This window comes from Taurulus bubalis (assembly GCF_910589615.1).
Source record: "Taurulus bubalis genome assembly, chromosome: 19".
Classification (NCBI taxonomy): domain Eukaryota; kingdom Metazoa; phylum Chordata; class Actinopteri; order Perciformes; family Cottidae; genus Taurulus; species Taurulus bubalis.
In genome coordinates, this window is record NC_136607.1 from 14,398,977 (window position 1) to 14,421,769 (window position 22,793).

Below are 22,793 nucleotides of genomic sequence, written 5' to 3' on the forward strand. Positions count from 1 at the left end.
AAATGCAGAATAAAGAAAAGAAATCATTCAATTCCACTGAAGTTAAATGTGAAAGCTAGAATACAGAGTGCATTTTTTTCCTTTTCCTTTTTTAGATGGAAATATTTCAACTCAATAAAAAGCACATTTTCTGTAAGAGACCAGTTAAAAGGGCCAGTCACAATCACAGCCATGATTTGATTCAAAAACATTTCAGAGTTAATTTCAATGCATTTAGCATTTATTCCCAACATATCTTTGAATGTATTCCATACACACCTTTTCTGATTATTATTGCATTTGATAAAAAATTGTTTTGGCTTTTTGGCTTTATTCGAAAGCAATCAGGACAGGTCCCGTACATGCGGTGCCTGCTCCACCAGACGAGCCCCTTCCTCACACATCTTTTAAATTACAGTTTATGTCTACAGAAATGTAGTTGTTAATGGATGAATGAGAGGCAAATGATACAATCCATTAATACAAGTGATTTATAAATGCAGTCCAATCCATCCAAGTATGTATATTAAAAGAACAGGTCATGTATTTCAACAGGAGAGGATTTCCTCTTTGATAGCGCTTATAGTTAGATCTGTCTCAGGCTTATAGTTTGGGCGGCTCAGGTTTGCCCTGGTCCAGCCCCTAGATTTGCTGCTATAAGCTTAGACTGCTGGGGGACATCTTAGGATACACTGAGCTCCTCTTCTCCTCTTCTCTTCTTCTTTCGCACGTCTCTCCTCTTCTCCTCTTCTCCTCTTCTTTCTCTCCTTCTGGATAAATTATTGTCTCTTTGATGCACATTACTAACTCTAGTTTTTTTTCCCGGGAGCCTCTGTGCTTCCTCGCCTCAAGTTTCCATGGATTGTGGCTGCCTGGAATCGGTCCTGCCCCCTGCAATGGATCGTGGCTGTCTAGAGCCAGTCCTGCCTCCTGCCACGGCCCTGCTGATGCCCCTCCTCTCTTCCTCCTTCTGCTTCATGGATTGTGGTTATCTGGATCGTGGACCATACCTACCACTCATTATAGGATTCATTTCTGTCATATTCATTGAATGTGCTGTAACTCAGTTACATTATTCATTCTGGTCACATGACATCTATTGCTTCTGTCCATCCGGGAAAAGGGATCCTCCTCTGTTGCTCTCCCTCAGGTTTCTTCCCTTTTTTTCCCTGTGAAATGGTTTTTACTATCTTTATTTGGTGGAGTTTTTCCTGATCCGATGTGAGGTCCCGGGGCAGCCTGGGACAGCCCTCTGAGGCAAATTAGTATTTGTGATGTTGGACTATATAAAATAAACTGAATTTAATTGATATGTCATTTATTGCAGTAATTCAGAGATAAAAAAATATCTCTGAATAGCCTACTCACATATATTTATAGATATATAGAAGTTAACAGTAGAGATGACTCTACGCTATACCCTGCAGTTATCTACCTCATCAACTCACTGGGTGCTCCCTATTTGACATCATATTATAATTTTAATTAAATGTTTATATACCTGCAATGACATTTACCGCAGTTTGTAATATAATATTTATATATAGAAAAATGATTGAACAGTGCTAAAAATGAATATGGCGTTTCTGCAGTTGCTGAAGTCAACCAGCAGGGGCGCTTGTGTTGTGCCAACGACGTTTGGTGACGTATGACGTTTCAGTCGAGCTGAGCCAGCCTACACACAGCCGTGTTCATTTCCAGGCCGGGTAGAACCCCAGCAACACCGCTGAAATCGGTTCAACCTATGAAGATTGGGCTTTTCAATCTCCATCCATCCTTTGAATATACAACATTTTGTGGAAATATATCACTGCCACTGATCAGAAGATACACTAAGTCGTTGAGTTGGTGAGTTATGGAGGCAGGTGGTTGTGTGAAATCTCCCATTTTGCTTGTCTTCTCCGCTGCCCAGTTTTATTGTTGCTTTGTTCTGGGCAGCAGCCATTTTTAATCGCCTTGCCCTACATTCCCATCGCTGTCGTGAGACTGTTCTGTTAAAAAAAAAAATACGAACGGTTGGAAAATGTTAACATCGGTCTGAGTGTTTTTTACAGAGATTTCCCCTTAAAACCAGTGTGTTTATTATTGCCATGCACAAATACAAACGCTCAGCAAACCCCCGGCCTGCTGGGGTTGTTTTTGAAACACTAGCTAGACTTGAAGTTAAACGGCATTGCTGTTTCGCCAGTTTTCCAAAAACCTACGACTGGCGAAGCTAGCAAATGTGAATAAGAACAAGTGGTTGTCTGTTATTAGATCTACAAGCTAGCTTGGGTATACGGAACATTATACAGTTGTCCGTATGTGAACAGTCTAATACGTGGTAAAATAAATAAAATACGATATGATACACCGCTCCACTGTTGGCCATGTTTACATAGTCGTTGAATCCAGTCTCCAGCTAGCTTATTTTACCAGTGATGGCTAGCAAGTCCTTTTGTGACGTTTGTGTTTTTACGTTATGATTCAAGGGACTTTGACATTAATATTCTTTTGGCTGTTTTTTATTCTTTTTTATTCACAACATCAGTTGGAACAGATTGTTTTTGTTTTGTGCTGCGATTTGGCTGCTGTCTTGTGTCATGTGCCGGAATTAGCATTAGCTTCGAAAGAGGTAACGCCACCTCCAAACTAACGTGAAGGAGGTCAAACGTTATTTTGCTTGCAGTTCATAGCTTCCTATACGTACAGCTTGTACATTAATTTGTAGTACTTGTTTAGTTTTCTGTTGTTCGTCTGATTTGAAATAACCCTTAAAATGGAGACTTGCGTCAAGTTATTTCTCACGTACGCTGTCACAACGTTAGCTTCCATTTCTAACCCAAATGTCAACTAACGCGATGTTTTGTCATTTTGGTGGTCTTTATCGAAATGATAGGCTTTCATCTGAAATGAAAATATAATAGAATGGCGTTATCTGTTTTAATACTCCGTTAAATCGACCTTGATGGGCGGATATTTCTCCTGGTAAATCCCGGTAAAAACGCCTATGCGGAGCTGCAAAGGAGCGGCCTTCGATAACCTGAGTTAACGTTATGGGTCGTCTGGTGTTCGGCTGAAGCGACCATAATTATTTGCAGATGCTTTTGTATATGTTATTTAAAACATACGTTGGGGGCTTTTATTGCCGTAACGAGAGCTATATAAACAAAGAAACACGAGCATTTAGCCCAGATTATTGAAGCCTTGTGTCTCCATCTGCGTTGTGTTGGTTCTTGAAATGTCACCGCAACTTAACGTTAGCCATCACACAAATGTTTATTTAAGAACATTCTGAGCCACGTATCGTAACATTTAACACGAAACACATTTTGGGTTGTGCACTCGATCTGATTTGATTGTCTTGGTAAAAAACATTTTATTTATGATTTAAAAAAATCAGTTATCTGTTATTTTATGCATAACAAGTTGGTGGCTCTTGTTTTACTGATATTACTGTATTTTTTGGGCACATTTAAGTGTGTTTAAACATATCAAATACATTTCCTCCTAATTGTTTAATATTTCATTGGTATCCTGTAACTTTAAATAATCTGCTCAACTGGTAAACTGTAAAAATGAATGAATTGTCATTTATATTTCAGTATTTACAGTGTCTTGCATTATTGTGTTTATCTACATGTTTTTGTATACTTTTGTAGTTAGTGCCACCTTATACGTTACAGTAGTAAGTGCAGTGTGTTGTTGCATAACCTTGGAAATATGTTAAGTTTCTGTGTGGTAGCAAAGTGTGGTAGAGCTAACAATTGGATGTTATTCAAGTATGTAACTTAAGGATTTTGTCAGATGTGAACTATGGATAAGCTCATTACTGTATAAGCTTAACCTAGTGTGTTGAGTGCATGGTTCTAACTTCAACACATGTGCCACAATCCAAAGCTTTTTCGCACACACAACTTATTAGTTAATTTTGGTTTGTGTAAAGTAGTAAGTCAGATGATGAATCATTTTAAAAGCACATTTCTTCCAAAAGGCCGCCCCTTACTATTAGTGGTATCAAGCCAAACAGATGGTTAATGTGACAGACTTTATTTTGTGGTGATCAAAGCATAGAACACATTTTTGAAATGCCCAGAAGCAATAGAAACACTGTTCCCCTTTTACTCTGAATAATCCACATTGGTTTCGATCACAGAAAGTTTTACTGTTTGCAATTGTATTCGTCCAAAATGCCAGTAAACCTACTACACATGGAACCTTTCCATTTAGGCAGCCTGTCATAGACAAGTTTGACTTGTTTGTGTTTCTGCCCTCAGGTCATGATAGGAAATAAGCAAAAACTGTGAAGTAAAGTTCTAAAGTAGTCCATGTCAACATGGAGTGTTCACATATTCCCATTTAAAATCAAATGTGCAAGTGTGTGCTTCAAAATAATGAGCACAAAAGGTATTTTTTTATTTTATTTGGTTACCATACCTGTACCAAGCCATGTTGTGATAGATGTCAGTCTCTCCCTGCCTGCACTTTCATCATCAGTGGCGTCCAAGTTGTAATATATTGTTGTCTCTACCTTCCCAACAGCTTCCTTCAGCTATAGGCTGCTTCATTTTTAGAACATGGTACCAGCTAAATGGATTGTTTTGTAAACTCTTACGCTGCAAAGACTTTGGAGGCAGAGATGAAATAGATGATGTCATGCTCCCGCATGAATGCGACCACATGAAATTGTTACTTGCACACTCATAAATAATGGTCGCCGCCTGGAGACCTGAAGATTAACTTCCTCCTCCTCGAAGGTTGGATTTTTTTGTTTGTTCTTGCAGTGAAGTTTGTACATATGGTTGACAGTTATTTTCTTCCTGTCTTTGTAGAATCAGAAGGCACTGGGAAGAGGCGCAACAAAAAATTTCCATACTCGATGACATTACATCGCAATGTCCGATCGTTTAGGGCAAATAACCAAGTCCAAGGATGGGAAAAGCAAGTATTCCACACTTAGCCTATTTGACAAGTACAAGGGAAAATCAACAGAAAATCAAAAAAACGCAGGTATGTTTTTTGTCTCTCCTCAACACTTCATTACTTTCTTTGCATCTCTTGTCAATCCCTTTGTGAATCTCAGTCCCCTTGCTTTATCTATTAATCTATCTATATTTTCTCTCCCAGTAGTTCCCCGACATGGCTTGCAGAGTCTTGGCAAAGTGGCCGCAGCCCGGCGCATGCCCCCACCTGCTCACCTGCCGAGCTTGAAGTCCGAAAACAAAGGAAACGATCCCAACGTGATTATTGTGCCGAAAGACGGTACAGGATGGGCGAACAAGCAGGAACAACCCGATCAAAAGAGGTATGGGTAGAATGGTTGAAACACTCTAAACTACCCACTTTTATCATTATATTAACATTCAGGTAAATCCACTGCGCTACAATTAATTATTTCATAGTTTATTTTAAGATACTTTAGCATATATCATAGCCATAGGCTGTGGAGCAATGAAAGAAAATAAGTTAACTATCCTGTGTGCAATGTAAAGATGCGTTCTAAGAGACCAGTATTGTCTTAAAACGCTTTTATCCTTCTCGGAAGGCAGCGTCAGGAAACATTTCAATAAAGCTTTGAGCTTTGTAAAAGTCAGCTGTTGTTCCAAAGCTTTTGCCTCATGATGAGACAGTTGTTGCCTGGAGGTCCAGGCTGTCAGCGCAAGTCAGTCTAAAGTCTTGTGATCCTTTTGTCAAGTCCTTGTACCCGTGGCCCGCTGTGACAAAATTTGACAAAACTTTTCTTTCTTTGTAGTTCTATTGCATCAACACCACAGCTGCCGGAGTTGCAGCCACAGCTGGCTTCACAGAAATCTGTCTCCAATCTTCAGAAGCCCTCACCGGTAGCCAACCAGGAGGTGTGTATGTGTTGCTATGGTTATGTACAACATGGGATAGTTTCTTTTTCTTCTTCTTACATCATGAAGATTAACTTCTGTCTATAATTTGATCTTGGACTCCTTAAGCACTCCTCATTAAGCACTCCTTAATACACATTAAATATATTTTGAACTGGACTTCTGGACTGGAGTCTTAAAATAGATGTGACTAAACAATTGCCGTACAATCCCAGCTTTGAAGTGTGTTTTGAAAGCAGATGTTGCTGATAAGTGGACATACATAGTTTTCTTGCAAGATACAGAGAGGATGATGCCTAGTCCTCTTTTCTGTCGCAGTGTGTCTGTTCTGTTTCGGTCTAGCTAACGCAAGAGAGTGACTCCTTTTAAGCAAATTTTGTCAAGGGAAAAAAAGTCAAATATTACGTCTTTAAAGATCAGAAAGAGTGTGTGGATATTAGGCTGTGACTTTTGTTTCCTTCATTTCCACAGAACACAAACGCAGGTGGACCAAAGCAATGGGCCCAGCTAAATGGAAGAGCAGTAGAAAGAGATGGTGAGTCACCTCAAATTAATCTTTAATTGAGTGTGAGGTGTTTCAAATCAAATGACGGCAGACAAATGTTTTTCTAAATGCAACTTCTTTCAATGACAACATCAGGTTCAAGGGCCTTAAACAGACTTCAGCCCTTCTCTCACGAGGAATTTCCCACGCTGAAGGCAGCTGGAGAACAGGACAAGGCTGGCAAGGAAAGAAGCGGCTTCGATCCGTCGTATGGGCCCGGACCAAGCCTCCGCCCCCAGAGTAAGTCTGAACTTAAAACTTTTTCTGGCCACCCCGTAGATAAAAGGATGTCTGCTAGAAAGACAATTCTTAAAATGGCAGCAAGGTTTTTGAGTGTCTAGAATCTAATGGTGCTATAAAACACATTATTGGATTATTGTTTAATTAAAAGAAAGGGGCAAAGGGGAGAATAGATGTCTTTTTTAAAAAGTTTATGCGGACAATTTGGGATGATTAGCTGTTATTGTTTCTGAAATGTAACTCTCCCCACTTTAAGATGTGACGAGCTGGAGGGAAGGTGGTGGCAGGAACCTTCAGCCCTCGTCCCTGACCCTCGGCTTGCCAGCAGATCCTGAGGTTAAGCTCACTGCCCTGGGTGAGAACGGCACCCCTCCCGCCTCATCTCACCCGCCTTCTGCCAACGGCACGACCTCTTCTAGTGTAGTGACGGCTCAGTCACCAGTCCTTGACCCCAAGGAGCTTTCGCTGAGACCCGCCCAGCCTATCCGCAGAACAACCGTCCCTACTGCTCTGCAGTTTCAGCTTAATCACACTTCGAATGCTGTCTACCATGACATGTTGCCTGCATTTGTAAGTACTATCCTTTTAGGTCATTGTTTGTGTGAAGACACTGTCGATTTTACTTGTGAAACATTTACTGTTGGAAATATCCAGAAACAACACAAATCCTTTTGATGGCTCATTATTTTTCTGCTATAAACACGTTGTTTCAACCTGCTGTTTTCAGATGTGCTCCAAAGGGACACGCGAAGCCCCAGGTACAGACCACGTTCCTGCCACTGTAGCAGCTCCAGCTCGATTTGACAACAAACCTGCTTTTAGACTGGGCTACGCCAAACCTGAAGTTGTCAAGTAAGTACAGTCACAATGTGAGAGCATTCCTCTAATAATTAGTAGTTTAACCCAAAACCTTTGCGACAATTAACATGTAAAATCTGAAGGCAACTAGACAGGATTTTTTTTTTTTTTAAAGCAGTGCGCGAAAATTTTTAGCCTGGATATCCGCTGGCTACACCAGAATCACAGACTTATAGCCCCTTGCCCCCAGAGGCTTATCAGTCGTCGGATCGAAAGCCAATGGGTTCCAAGATCGGGCTAATTTGTCTTCCTATCTCTGTTTGCAGTGGTGATGTGAGAAGAGAGAACCGCTTTGTTCGTGCTCCACCTCGACCCTCTTCTCAGCCCATCCGCAGGCCTGGTGAAAGACCGCAACGTCCAGCCATCATTAATGCAGACGACCTGAAGGATCTGGATGAGCTTGACAATGACACTGAGGATGGGTGGGCAGGTCAGTATTTCTTTGAGTCATGTGAATTTCCTTCATCCCCCTCTTTTAGGAGGCCAAATATAAAGTTTACATTTGACTTTGTCTTGACTAGTTTGTACCATATTAAGTTTTCTCTTCATTGTCTGAATATTCGTTGCACCAATGTTTGCGTGTGAATTATCGCTGAATTTATCATATGGCAGCAATTATGACCATACAGTGCTCTGATTACACTAATAGAGATGTCAACTTCTGTTGTAGCTGAATAGATGCTGCAATGTGCAGCACCAAAATAAGGCAAGGTACATTAGATGAAAGATAAAACATTTCTGACAGTTGTTGATCAGATCCAGCCGCATCTACAACATTAGCTTGTGTAGCATTCCATAGCTCAACCAAATGACTTAGAAAAGTCGGATGTGCTGGCGTACCTGCTCAGGACACAGCTAGTTGACTTACCCTCTTATGCTGCGTTCACACCAAAAGGGTTGAGAATTTTCGCAACGCTTTTTCGACGACGGGCGGAGCTTCTCAACGCAACTGTTTCGCCCGAGTTGAAATGTTTCGCTTCATTCGCGTCTGTGCATTGACTTTACATGTACTCATCTACTCGCACAAATATTTCGCAACTCTTTTGGTGTGAACGCAGCATTATGGTTTTCATTCGGCAAGATAAATGTTGCTAACATTACTCTTTCAAGTGTATCATTTTATTCATGTATTAAGTCACCTAAGCTTTCTCAGTATAGAAGTATTTCTCAGTATATAGTATAGACTGCTCGTATATTTAGTGCTTATTTCACTCTACTCACTATCAATACTAAAGTACGTTTTATAATCTCAATCGCTGGCTGTATGAATGCAATGGAGCTCTGTTTACATGCAAGAACTCCCAGATTGTTTTTCCAGTTTCCCAGCTGAGAGCTTACAGATAGGATACCAAAGCCTGTTCCCAAGCTCTATACCCCATTCTACATTACCGCCGCTGACTGTTAGTTTGTTGTTTGTCTAGGACTCCATGAGGAAGTTGACTATGGTGAGAAGCTTAAGTTCAGTGATGACGAAGAAGACCCCTCCGGTGAAAAAAAAAGGATGTGGTGAGATCTCTTTGCTGATGCCTCATTAATGCTCTAAATAAGGTTATATATTGTTTTTTTTACTTCCTCTAAAGGGTTCCTTGTTCAATTTTGATGCGTTATTTTTTAGGACTGAATGGGAGAAGGAGAGGGAGCGAGAGAGCCAGCGTGACTGCACATCCTCCCTGAGTTCAGGTGAAGTGCCCTACCCTCAGGAGGGCCCTGAGGAGAGCTATTCCTACCAACACCACCACCACGAGCAGCCCAGGAAGACCAACAGCAGATATCTCTCTACGGACACCCTGGTAACAACACACTGTTGTGTTTTTCCACTCTCATCCTCCTCCACTGAGATGACTTGTCTAAGATTAACTTATTGTGATGTTATAACACACATATTGTTATTTAATCCCTCTGTGACGGTGGAGGATAAGACAACACTGCAGAGCATATGAATAGCAGTGTGCCTTCATACATCCTCAACTGAGACTGTCCTTTTGAATTGGGAGGAATGACCTTGCAGTAACCATAGAGATATGTGCACTTTTCCCTTGCCTTCCCTTTTGGTTGGCAACTGAAAACAATGTGGCAGACGTAATAGAAATGTAGACTATGCATCTGTTTTTTTTGGCCAGTTTCAATGTGAAAGAATCCGTCCCTAAAATAACCAAGTAGAGTTGCCCATTTGAGGTACATATTTGATGTTTTCTTTTGGGCTTTTAAGTCGTCAGTGTGAGTGGATGGGCTTTGCAGACCATGTCATTTAGGATGTCCTTAAGGCCTAGTGGTCTATGGTGCATGCATTGCTTGTCATCCATCTCCTTTTCCCCCCATGTTTTAACAATTTATATGACTGCTAAATCTTAACACTTTTTGTAAATTAGAATTGAACCTTCGGTGTAATTGTTTTAAGAAATGCACACCTTTTTGTTTTGTTACGTAAAATTCTCAATGTTGGAGCTAAAGATGACCACCTTCAAGCATGAACACTTTTAAAATCATTAAATCTTGTTGGGCATTCAAGCACTTAAAAGGAGACCATATAGATATTTTGTAATACTACATGCATACTTCTCCCTTCAACTGCCTCTGTTCCATCTCTAGGTCCAGCAGAAAATCCAAGGTGAGCCACTGGCTGACCTAGATGATCACCAGCGCCAGTCTCAGGCTCCAGCAAGGGCGAAGTACGTGTCACCTGAGGTGTTGGAGGCTGTTGAGAGAGCTCGCAGACGCCGGGATGAGGAGGAGAGGCGTGCCCGTGAGGAACGGCTGGCTGCCTGTGCTGAAAAACTCAAAAGGCTAGATGAAAAGTTTGGGAAGATTGAAAGGCAGACATCAAGAACAGAGGAGTGCCAGAAAGAGGGAGAAGGCAAAGAGGTTCCACTTTCCCCAGACAGGGAACAGAGTAAAGGCCACAATGAGAACTGGCAGTACAGCACAAAAGGTAAGACAACAAACTGCTTGTCTATGTGTACATTTGTCTACTTATTGTAGATCATAATGGCACATTCTTAGCCTATTCTGTGATCTAATGATTTCCAGATGGAAGTGAGTGTGCCCTAGACAACTCTCCTGGCCATAGTTATCGCGAGGAACCCGCTTTCTCTAACTACCGTGCCAGTGAGGATGATATCCAGGAGCCAATCTCCCCCTCCGGAGACTACAGTGGACGTCAACCCTCCAAACCTATCCCTCCCCGCTTTCAAAAGCAGTCACAGCTGCAGCCGCAGTTGCAGCCGCAGTCACAGCCACCGCCGCAGCCACAGCACCATCAACAGCAGGTGAGAATCGGCTGATGCTCCTAACCAATACATTCTTAATTCCAGACTAATGCATCAATGTTATAGTGGCTGCTTTGTGAGAAGAGGGCTCTCAAGAGTTCATGGAAGTAGCTCCCTCTGTCATCGCATGCAAACAGCTGTGTGAAGGTTGTTAACCTACTTGTCGTTGATTGGATTGTCCATTGTTCATTATTCTCAGTTGTTTTGGAGCTAATGTCTTTTGCTTATCTCATGCAAGAAGAACAGGAAATGGACTCTGTAAAAAGTAGATGCATACACTTTGCAATATTTCAAAGTGTCTACATTTTGGTTCACATCAAGAGAGTTGGTTAAATATTCAAAGGCATTTTAACAAAAGACATTTTGACATTTCGCAGTTGATGATGGATGAATTATACTTAACTGCTCTGGCTTCCCCTCACTGCCATGGCTTACTGGGACACATGAATAGAACAGAACCTTTCCACCTATGACGAGTCAAAATATCTACTGTGAAAAAGGATGATTACTAGATTATTTGGCAATTTTCTCATCGGAGAACAGCTGCTATGATGAAAACCGTCATGCGGGAGGAGTTAAACATAGATGTCTAGTCTTCATTTTCTTGATTATTAATCTTGCATTTTTTGTTAACAGTGCAAGTTATGGATTCTTGCTGCGAGAATTTTGTGTGTTCAATTGTGAATGTGGAGTTAAAGATGTGGAGTTAAAGGATTGGTTCACATTCTCATAAAATGTACAATAAATAGAAGGGGCTCTATACTAAAAAGACATTTGAAGATCTCTTTTTTTGACGTGGATTACTCTGAAGTCTCGCATTGGCTTTAGCTGAATGTTAAAAGTAAGTTCAAAAAAAAAATTGCACAATCTCTTAAAAGTGTATTTGTTGCTTCCTTTCTACAGGAACAATTATACAAGATGCAGCACTGGCAGCAGTCGGGTCACCCTGCTCCGTCTGGCTCAAGCCACAGCCAGCGGGGCTACTATCCCCCACATGTCCTCGGGTTCGATCCCCGCTGGATGATGATGCCTCCTTTCATGGATCCCCGTATGACCCAAGGACGATCTCCTGTGGACTACTACCCCAGTGCGGTCCACTCTTCAGGTGAGCAATAACTCAGTAAAAGGAGCAGATACTTTCACATCTGTACACACTTTCCTCTGATTTCTTGATTATTATTTTTGTATCATGGAAAAGCTATGAAATTCAAACATTGATTGTTTTCAGCAGGAATGATGAAACCCATGATGCATCAAGACCACCTGAACAGCCCTGGTTCCGATGAGGGATGCCATTCAAACCTGCACCAGGAGAGGAGAGCCCCTTCCACTGAGCCTTACCCTATGTGGAACCAAGATGGCTACCCCTTGCGCAGCTTCACTCCACCTTACCAGAGACCGCATGAAAGCTCAGACAGTGTTCAGCCAGATGACAGGTCCGATATTATGTTTAAGATATTAGACTCTTTTTTGCAGAATTTTGCAGTTCTTAGACTAGGGCATTCTTTCATTAGAACTGGCCTCACAAAACATTATTGCCACGTAAAACCCTGCTTACTGTTTTTGTCATTCTTCATCTTTTATTTATTTTTGTCGTCCACAGAAGTGATATGGCCTGCACCCAACAGGACTCCTATGAAGAGATGGCCAATGAGTGCTTGCCCCACCCCCGAGATGATATCTCCCATCATGCTTACCAGAGCCGAGGCCCGGACAGAGAACACCAACACCATGACCAAGGCTTGCTGACCACTGCTCAGAACCACCCCTTGATTCATGCAGATAGTGATTACCCAAAACAAGACTGTAGAGACAAGAATCAGAAAGATGCCAGTGAATCTCACGATGAGACCTCAGATGGCTCAAAGGACAATTGGAAAAGAGATGGAGGCCTGAAACAAGATGGAGGACTCAATGTCCAAAGTCAGTGGGCTGAGCCTAGAGCCGTTTCCAGTAGTAATGTTAGCCAGCCATCTGAGAGCAGTGGGCGCACCTTGACTCGCAGAACTGGTCCCATCAAGAAGCCAGTACTCAAGGCTCTCAAAGTCGAAGATAAAGAGAATGAGAAGCCTAAACCTGAACCTGAGGAGAAGCCTGTCCCTTACCGGTTGGAGAAAGAAGTCCTTACTAATGTTTACGACTTGAAGAAAGATAGCCAGCCTGCCAGCAACAGGCGTTCAGCATCACCTGTTGTTGAGAAACAGCCTGAAGAGAGGCAGCGGCAGTCACCAGCTCCCACCAAAACAGACAGGCCTCTGAGCACCCACAGTGATGACTCTCCCAAAGAGAGTGCATGGGACATTGGCAAGAACCAGACACCTAGAGAGAGCCAGGAAATTGAGGAGCCTCAAGCACCACGGCGCAATAACTGGATCTTCATTGACGAAGAACAGGCTTTTGGTGCAGTCAGGGGAACGGGTAGAGGCCGCAGTCGAGGATTTAGGGAATTTAGCTCAAGAGGCGGAACCCGTGGTGGCCGAGTTGGAGACAATCTCAGGGGGGCTTATAACAACAATAACAACAGCAGTGGCACTCAGCGGACAGGCAGAGGCAGAGCAACTAGGGACATTGTCAATGTGGAGGAGTTCCAGAGGGGCAAGCCCCGCAGGCGCAATGTCAGTGAGACCTTAAGTGAAGCCTCTGAGTATGAGGAACTGCCCAAGAGGCGCCGCGAGAAGGGATCTGAAAATGGAGAGAGTTACGCAGAGTCTGGAGAAGTCCGTAAGGCTGATAGAGACTCTTGGCGATCCAACAAGGTGTACACGGATGAACAGGCAGCCCCAGATTCCAGAGAAAATCCCAAGGCCAGCAGGGGTTTCGGCACTCGCATACTGCCTCCCAGAATGAACACCACTGGAAGTTACAGTCGAGGCTTTGGCGGACCCAGGGACATTTCAACATGGAGGGGCCGTGGCCCCCAGTTTAGTAGCACTGGTGGCTCCATGCAAGAAAATGGTTATGTTCCTGGACCTGAGCCGACTTACTCCCGCAGACCCCCCCCTGTTGAACGTGAGACTCTCAAGTACCCACCTAAATTAACTGGCTCCTTCATGGAAAATGGCACAGAAGACCGGGAAGGAGAATACTACTTTGACAATGACAACCCTGATAGGCAGATGCTACGAAGACGCCGTCCACCCCGTCAAGACAAGCCTCCACGCTTCCGTCGTCTACAACAACCTGAACCTGGTACCAACCAGTGGACAAGTGATGAGTACATAAATGGAGACTTTGCCAACTCCGCCAACCCCTGGCCTGGTCGCCCCAAAGGCACTGGGGAAGAAAACTGGCCTAGTGGCCACTATCCTGGTGGACGCCCAAGCCAGCATGGTCAGGCAGAAGAATGGGAGACTGGATCTGAGAACAGCGACTTCGACTGGAGGGAGAAGCGAAGTGGAGGCACAGCTCCACAAGGACATGGTGATGTTCCCTCAGACTCTGGCCATAGTGAGCCAGGCTCTGGCGAGAAGAGGGAACTTTGCAAGAGAAGCTTCTCTAGCCAGAGACCATTGGTGGAACGGCAGAACAGGAAAGGAGAGCCATCACTGCTAGAAGTCAGCAAGATGGGACGTACGCCTGATAATCCCCCCACCTCCTCCTCCAACAGGAGTGACAGTTGGCAGAATGGAGGGAATTCTTGTAAGAGGTGAATAATAGAAAAAAAAAAAATTGCAGTAATTATCTTTATGCTGTACCCATATGGATTATCATTGAGAATGAAGCATCTGCAATATGTGCTTGGGACCAGCCTTGCCTATGGTCTGGTAGTTATAGTTATTTGGAAACCAACAACACAGGGTGTCTCCTATATTCTTATATATATATATATATATATATATATATATATATATATATATATATATATATATATATATATATATATATATATATATATATATATATACTCTGACTGACACTCTCATAGTGATAGGACTGAACACCGATTTTGACACTCTTCTACTCTGCTCCATTGTTTAAGGAAGTACAAATTGTATTTATAGTTTGTACTTTTCCCATGCTATTAAGCAAAGCCTGAGGTACTAAGCACTTCTCACCATCCGTCTGTCCCAGATGAGGCTGTAGCTGAGTTTCATCGGCTAGATGAATTTGGGAAAGGCGTCTGTGCTTGACAGGAGGATTGGCTACCAACACTGTAGATTTGCCAGAATGTCAAGTCATCCCGTTTCTTCTTCATTTGCGAACTGAAATATGTTTTAGATATTTGTTTTGTGCCAAAGCACTAAAATGAGACTCGTCAGTAGTTTCTAAGATGATATTGGATTATTTTTCCTCTGTTCATTTTTTTATGTCAGAATCTCTAATTACAACCGCTTTGTCTCCTTTTCCTGTTTTTCAGCAGAAGCCCAGATGAGTCGGGCTCTGTCTACAGCATAGAGCAACCAGAGGAGCGGGAGCCCAATGAACCCTCAGGGAAGGAACTGAAGCAAGGATCCATCAAGACAGACATGACTGAACCTCTGTCCCAGTATGAGCTCAGCAGCTACCCAAGTGAGTCCAATTTTTTGAATTTCTCTTTTTGTGTTCTCCATGTTGATAGAAATGAAATGAACAATTCTGAAAGGGAACTATGGTGCTGCTACATTTCTATATTTCTAGGATTGAAATGGTGCAAGAGCACATTTAATTTAGCTGACTAATTTTAGCTAAATATTTGCTATAATTTTAGCCTTAAACCAAACTGATGATGCATGTTGCATTGCTGACTCGCACATTTTTAAACATACAGATAATGTTCACAACTGCAGTTCCCACCCATCTGCAGATAGTGTTGCATTGACCACCTGTCTGTTTTGTAGTTGAGGGGGACTCAGGGGGACCAGTTTCAAATCAAGATGGATACCAGGATGCCATGTCCAAAAAGCAAAGACGCCCACAGGAGGATGATAGAAGGAGGAAGGAGCAGGGATCTGCTGTAAGTTTACTCTGTATGCTCTTCTAATCATGCCTGGGACAAACACAAAGTGTAGTTTCTAAAGCTTTTTCTGTCTTTGCCTGTGTAAGGTTCCAGTGAAGAACAGGACTATTGCATCTAAGATACCACCACGCTTTGCAAAAAAGCAGGGAAGCATGAGCATTGAACAACCGGAAGAGGCGCTGTCTTCCAACAGCCTGGGAACTGAAATCTGGGAGACCAACAGCTCCGGTAGAAGACAGACCCTACTTTGTGACTGTGCTTTGTTTTTTTATGCTTTTGTCAGTGCTATTGAGCAGTAACCACATTTAGAGCACATTTGTTTTATTGCAACACATAGCAGAATATAGCTTTGTACAGGTCTCACATTATGAACTAATGGGAATGACAATAATGCTTATCAATCACAACTATATTTATCAATTTCATACGTGGATAGTTGAGGATTTTTTGGGGGAATGGAAATTGTGTTAAAACAGACACATTGATTGCATGTTTTACTAATGGCATTAATGTATCTCTTTAGCTCTTTCAGTACAGTCTTCAGGGGGAGACTCGTGGACTAAGCAGGTGTCTTACACTGGGAGCGAGCCCAACTCTGAGGTAGTACAATGCAGTTGCTCATTGGAACTTACACTGCATATATTCTGTATCTGCTTTGTTTGCTGCCGTGAAAATATCTTTCTGAATCCTTATTGACAAATAACAAGTTGGCTGAAGATTGCACAAATTTCAACCAATTACTGTCTTGTTCTTGGCCAGGACTCTGATGCTGGTCTAGAGCAGAGTAAAGAACAGCACAAGCCAGGGCCCATTGGAAATGAACGCTCCCTAAAGCACCGCAAGGGATCAGAAGGTGTTGATCGGCTGGAAGGTGGCCCGATAACGCCAGTCAATGGCGTGGACCTCCATGTGGACGCTGTTCTGCCTGTGCCTCCTATTGAGTTTGGTGTCAGTGCCAAAGACTCTGATTTCAGCCTACCACCAGGCTCCACCCCAGTTCCTGTGTCCAATCCTGTCAACAAGCTTCAGGAAGCACTTAATACCAATGTAAGTGACTATATAGGTACTTTTGTCGTGTCTTTAAAAAAAAAATATACAATAACCACTGGTAATCCAAATGCATTACAGATTGATGTGACGATAGCCACAGGAATTGTCAAAACATTGTTTTAAAGTTCTGTTTTGATTATGGAATAGTGGCCTTTTTTGCTTTAAAAGCAAGAGATATTGACATGCAACTGATTTATCCTAAACCTCTGTTTGGTTTTTAAACAGACTGTTCTCAACCAGAGTATCCCCATGCTGCGTTCCAACCACATGCAGCCGGGCATTAACCTCAACCCCATGTCCTTCCCCAGTGCTGACCTCACTCTCAAGGTATTTGAATTACAATCCAATTTACACCAAACTATATATTTTCATACATATGATAAAGAAGGAAAAAGGACTTGTCTATGTATTTATGCAAACTCTTTCTTGTAAAATAATATAGTGGGAAAATTAAATGTAAATGTTTCTTTTTCTTCAGATGGAATCGGCACGCAAAGCGTGGGAGAACTCCCAGTCCCTACCCGAGCAGGGCTCTCCTGGCGGAGTTGCTTCCGGTGGTCAGCCCCCCTGCAGCATTGGCTCCAGTGGTGTTAGCTACAGTTCCTTTGGAGGGGTTTCAATGCCTCCAATGCCTGTGGCATCAGTAGCTCCTTCCATGTCCATGCAAGGTAAAACTGCATTTAATGTTCTTTATTTGATGAGGGCTTAATCTTTGAGTGGAACTAAACTTAAAATCCTGTTTTTCTCTTTTCTAGGTAGTCATATTCCCCCGTTGTATCTGGATGGTCATGTTTTTCCTAGCCAACCCCGCATGGTACCTCCCAGCATGAGCCAGCAGCAGAGCTACCAACAGGTAGCGAGACAGACCCACACACCCACACCGGCTTGTTTGTGTTTTAGCAGAATTGTCATCATGTTCCATTTGTTCATCCATTCAGGCAGCCGCAGCCCAGCAGATTCCCATCTCTTTACACACGTCTCTTCAGGCTCAGGCTCAGTTGGGACTTCGGGGAGGTCTACCGGTCTCTCAGTCCCAAGAAATGTTCAACTCTATTCCCCCCTTCAGGTACTGCCACCTCAATCTATCATGGAATTTCCAATGGTCCCATCCATTTGCTTCACTTTAGTCATATTATCTGTTTCATATATGTAGCACCACCATTTAGTTTTTTTTTTTCTTCTTCTCGTTCCTTTTCAGGTCCCAGGTTTACATGCACCCCAACCTGTCACAGCCCAGCCCCATGGTGCTGTCAGGCGGAGCCACTCTCAAGGGGCCCTACTCTGCTTTCCCTGGCATGCAGCCCTCAGACATGGTCAAGACACAGTCAGGCTCCCACTATCAGCCAATGAATGGCAGCCAGCAGCTAGTCTATGACAACCAGATGAACCAAGGGCCGGGTATGGGTTCCTCCCAGCTAATGGACTCTCAGCTCATCCAGGTTAGTGGATTGCTGAAGCTCAGTTTCTCAACTGCTGAAGTTACTGTGTTCCTATTGATGCTGCTAAATAACATGCATTTTAGCTCCCCATATATAAGCTTTTGTGGCATCATTGGAGAACAACGTTTACATTAAAGTCCTTGTTTTCACCAGGTGACCATGCCCCTACCTGGCTCTCAACTGCGCTATGGCTCTGCTCAGCAGCATCAGCATCAACATCAACATCAGCATCTCATCCTCCCACAGTCCATCCAGCTGCAGCAGGGACAGAACCTGTCAGTTGGTGGCCCACGCCGAATGCTGCCACCTGGTTCCCAGGCTTCGGTCATGACTGGCGGCCGAGAGGTGTGACTTATTGATCTTAGGATACTCAACCCAAAAACTTGTTTGTTCAGGGCAAAAATGAATGTCGGATTCAATTTTTATCCCACAAAAACATGTAGACCAATCTGTATAATTATTCATATATCTTTTTGATAAAAAAAGGCGATATTGTTTATGTGCATTGACAACATGTCTTTCTCAGGGCTCACAGATGGAAATGAAAGGCTTTCAGTTTGCTGAGAAGCCCAATCATTCCCACGGCATGTCCGGATCCTACAGGTAAGTTATTACTAATTAGAAATAATAGAAGACCACTGTCGGACATGAAGCTTTGCTCCATCAACAAGTGACAGATGGTGTGTCACAAAGGCACATTTATGGAAATTCCTGGAAATAACACTTTCTTTTACTTTCTTTTACTTTCTTCTTCCCTCCCCTCATCAGGCCTGGGTCTGCCAGCCCCAGTGGGAAGCCCTCTGGTCCTGGAGGGCCTTTAGGCCCATTGCCTCCACATTATGCTCAGCAGGTATTTTTTATTTTTATGTTTGTGTAGATCCTGCATCTCAAAATGAGAGACCAGGGTCAATTCAAATTGAATGACATGATTGGTTAAATCCTCATTTTCATCACTTGACTTAATTTGCCGTTTGAATACAGTATGCAAAATTATATTTTTAAACGCACTGATGAGATGCGTTTGAAGAAACAAGACAAAAAAAATCCTGGACACATTCAATACTGGCATGCTAATTAAATTTGTGTTTTTATTTATTTCCCGCCTCTTATCTACCCCCCCACCCCCCCTCTTCACCCGGCACCAATAGGTCCCAACTGCTCAGGGCAGCATGGTGATGCACATGCGCCCGCCCCACACTGGCCCTTTCCCCAACCCCATTCAGAGACCAGTCATGCAGGTCAACAAGCCTGTCCTCATCCGCCCCCCCCCTTACCCCAATCCTGGCCGTGACCTTTCCCACTCCAACCCTCCCTCTGTCCCCGAGCCCCCTATTAAAGGGCCAGAGGATGGCATGAAGGTGAGCCACCCACTATAAATATAGGTAATTTAATTTCATCAATTTTCTTTTTCTCTATTTGCATTACCTGTGTTGTGTATTTTATTAGTGTGCGCCTTTGACTTTAGGTGTAGATTTATAGTTAACATATTGTAACTGACAGGTCTTTATAGGGTGCTTTTGTAGTGCTGTAAGATTTATCTGCCATAGTATAAACCTGTACTATTGATGTGTTTTTAGAGAAAACTCTACTTTTAATGTTTCACAAATAGTTAACTAAAATGTTCATTGCAGCATTCTTAATCCATGTGGTAACAGTATATATATATATATATATATTTATATTTATTATAATGGATAATAGAGATCATTATCTCTAGGGTTTGTGGTGGTTATGGTGCATTCACATTAAAGGGTTAAATGAGGTAGAAGTTTGGGATAAAAAGCTGAGAATCTTTCCTGCTTTATGACACTGTATAACCCTGTAAAACGATGCTTTTCCAGACAAAGCATAAATTGGAAAAGTAACTGCTGAAATTGCCAAACTATGCAGATGGATAAAATTGTCACCGTTTGAAATCTAACGTATTTTTACCCAATAGCCTCTCGGTCTGTCAGTGTTGGTGCATAAATGTGTTGTTTTCAATGTGCTTCTGTTGGTCTCAGTCGTTCTGCCTTTTTCTTTGTGCAGAATAAAACCATGCGAGAAGTGCGCAAGGTAGTGGGTGAGGGCAAGACACCATCTGGGGGCATGACCAGCAAACTCCAGGAGCCCCTACCCCCCACGGGGCAAGCCAAACCAGCACGCTCTGGAGCCATCAAACCCCAGGCTGTCAAAGTAGAGGAGGGCAAGGCATAACAATGGACCTTAAAATCCTCAACACCACTCAGCCTGCCAACACAAGCCCCTTGACCAATGTCTGAGCCTTCCAAGACCACCTTATCCCAAGGCACTATGGCAAGGGGCATACATGCAGACATCATAATGAAATACCCCTCTTGAACTATCAGAACTGGACACTATTATTTCACACCGCATATAGAGATATATAAATATATATATAAATATATACATAGACACACACAGTCTTTTAAACAGATCTCTTCAAGGTCCTCTTTAATTTATTATTAGTCACTTTTAAGAGATTGGTTAAGAGAAAAAGATATTTCTGTTTTTTTTTGTGTTTCTCTCCAAAGTGGAGAAAAGAAAATGGCCAACTCAGACAGATGGTTCATTTTTCATACCATTTTGACAAACTATATTTACTCCCTCTTTATGGACTGGAGCTGTTAAGACCAGGCAGGCTCTTGATACAACTATGAAAAGCAAAGTCTGTTCACAATTCTTTTTTTTTTTTTTAAAACAAATTTGAAATGCAGTGGGGCACTTTTTTCTCATTTTTCATTGGCATTTTTGCTGGTAATTATAAAGATCATCACCCATTCCTGCTATTGTTCAAGGACTTATTTTATTAACCCAGGGAGAAAAAAATCCTCCAATTTGTGGCCATCATTGCATGTCAACATGGCAAAAAGTCAAGTGCATCGCTCTCAAAATGTATCTTCTGGGGTCCTTTAGCCAGCCCATGAACTGTGGTGAAACTCGGTTCTTTTCTTTTACATTCTTTTGCTCGCTCTCTTCTGTATGTAAATTGAAACTAAACGGTCGGACATTTTTACCAAAATCATGTTGCTTCCATGAAACTTCACCGGCATTGATACAGCGTGTGCATGTGACGTGCTGAACGTGTGTAAACTTGCGGGACACCTTTTTAGAACAGAGCAACATTTCACAAAGACTGTACCTGAACTCAGCATTCATAGTGCTGCCATCGACTGTGTGGATTTTGCTCAAGCAAGCTGGCAACAATTTTCTTCTTTTTGGGCTCATTGTGAAGTTTTTGTGTGGGCGGAGGGGGAGGAGGGAGGGGGTTGCATTAGCAATGGCTGTAAAGCCCCCCCCTCCCCCCCAAAGAAAATAGCTAATTGAAATGTTTGCTTTCTTATTGCTGTGTTTGGGTTGTAATGAATCAAATCTGTTAATGAACATGTGATGTAAGTGATGATTTTTACATCCCTCAGTCTGGGGCGTTTAGCTTTCTTCTTTAAAAGCTCTTAAAAGACTTTTCTCTAATTCCGTTAAAATCCCATTTAACAGTACTGTGGAGACTTGTGAAGAAATGGATTCATCCCTATTTGATTATTCAGCATCTGGTCTCTGAGTTGGCACGAGCAATAAATGCAGCCTAACTATAATCACAATCAGGGTCCAAATAACTTTTTTTTCTGTTAGAAGCTAATGGATCACAAATGACGGGGCATATAGCATCGCTTATTGAATTAACATACAATTTGCTTAAGCTTTATTTGTGAGCGCTGCAGTTCCAGAGGACTAAGAAGGACTTTTAAAGTGTTTGTTCTATTTGAAAATGTGAAGCTGTTGGAATCATCATTTATTTTGTTTTTTTGTAATGGACACGTTTTGAAACTCACAAAGCCAAAACTGGTTAAATGTTACTGCTTACCATAACGCTCCATGACACTACAAAATGTTGCGATTTATCTTTGACAGTGTTTCACTGGTATATATGTATATGCATATTTTACTGTACAGTCGAGCCTCGTCAGTGAGGGGAGGCTTAAACTCCACATTTCATTTTAGATATTGTGGCACTATAAAGGATTTAACGTTGAAAAGGTCACTGTTCTCAGAATGGACGGCTTTCACTTGTTGTTAGGTTTATCGGGCTTGGAGTGTTTTTTTTTTTGCCTCATCCCTTCCCGCAAAAGATCCTGATGCTTCTCATCACTGTACCTGCACCAAAATGTTGTCCTGACTTCTTTTTTTTTTACTTTTAAGATGCATATTTCATTTTGTCAAAAGGACCAGTGCTTTCTACAGCTGATCCAGCATTCTATTTATCCAACCTGATCTTTATCCTTTCAGATATTTGGTCATTACTCTCCCTTGTTAAAGAAAAAAAAGGAAAAAAAAGAGCTTATTGAAAGAAAAGAAATAAAGCAGTTGTGATTTCATTAATGTACTGTTGATTCTGTATTCTCACTTTGTCATATTAAAACCATGCATCAAATTCTTGTGAAAGCAGACATTTTGGGGAAATAATTTTTAGCATTTCAAGCAGACAAGTTGAACTTGTAGTCCGGCAGTTCCTCCAGCCACCTGAGTATTTTTCTCCCAGCAGTTACACCTCAAGTGGCTTTTATACTACAAAATAAGTTTTTAAAGAACCATTTGGTTTAGTTTTCAAATTGTTATTCGTTTTAAATGCTTGTACCTTGTGTACACGAA

At 42.2% G+C, this 22,793-nt stretch overlaps 1 protein-coding gene across 1 annotated transcript; it reads left to right on the plus strand.

Moving 5' to 3' along the window:
• Positions 1 to 4,853: 4,853 nt before the first annotated feature.
• On the plus strand, positions 4,854 to 22,536 carry prrc2b (proline-rich coiled-coil 2B; the record flags this gene model as incomplete). Its single annotated transcript, XM_079234801.1, has 30 exons — positions 4,854 to 4,968; positions 5,086 to 5,263; positions 5,711 to 5,813; positions 6,285 to 6,348; positions 6,454 to 6,597; positions 6,854 to 7,167; positions 7,325 to 7,449; positions 7,722 to 7,885; positions 8,877 to 8,961; positions 9,071 to 9,245; positions 10,045 to 10,384; positions 10,483 to 10,721; positions 11,625 to 11,826; positions 11,950 to 12,157; positions 12,325 to 14,367; positions 15,079 to 15,230; positions 15,539 to 15,654; positions 15,744 to 15,885; positions 16,181 to 16,257; positions 16,417 to 16,704; positions 16,933 to 17,034; positions 17,186 to 17,375; positions 17,463 to 17,560; positions 17,646 to 17,773; positions 17,906 to 18,146; positions 18,300 to 18,491; positions 18,673 to 18,749; positions 18,915 to 18,996; positions 19,319 to 19,504; positions 20,175 to 22,536. The coding sequence occupies 30 exons, from the start codon at positions 4,854 to 4,856 to the stop codon at positions 20,340 to 20,342; spliced, it is 6,738 nt and encodes a 2,245-aa protein (XP_079090927.1). The 3' UTR covers positions 20,343 to 22,536.
• Between the last annotated feature and the right edge of the window lie 257 nt (positions 22,537 to 22,793).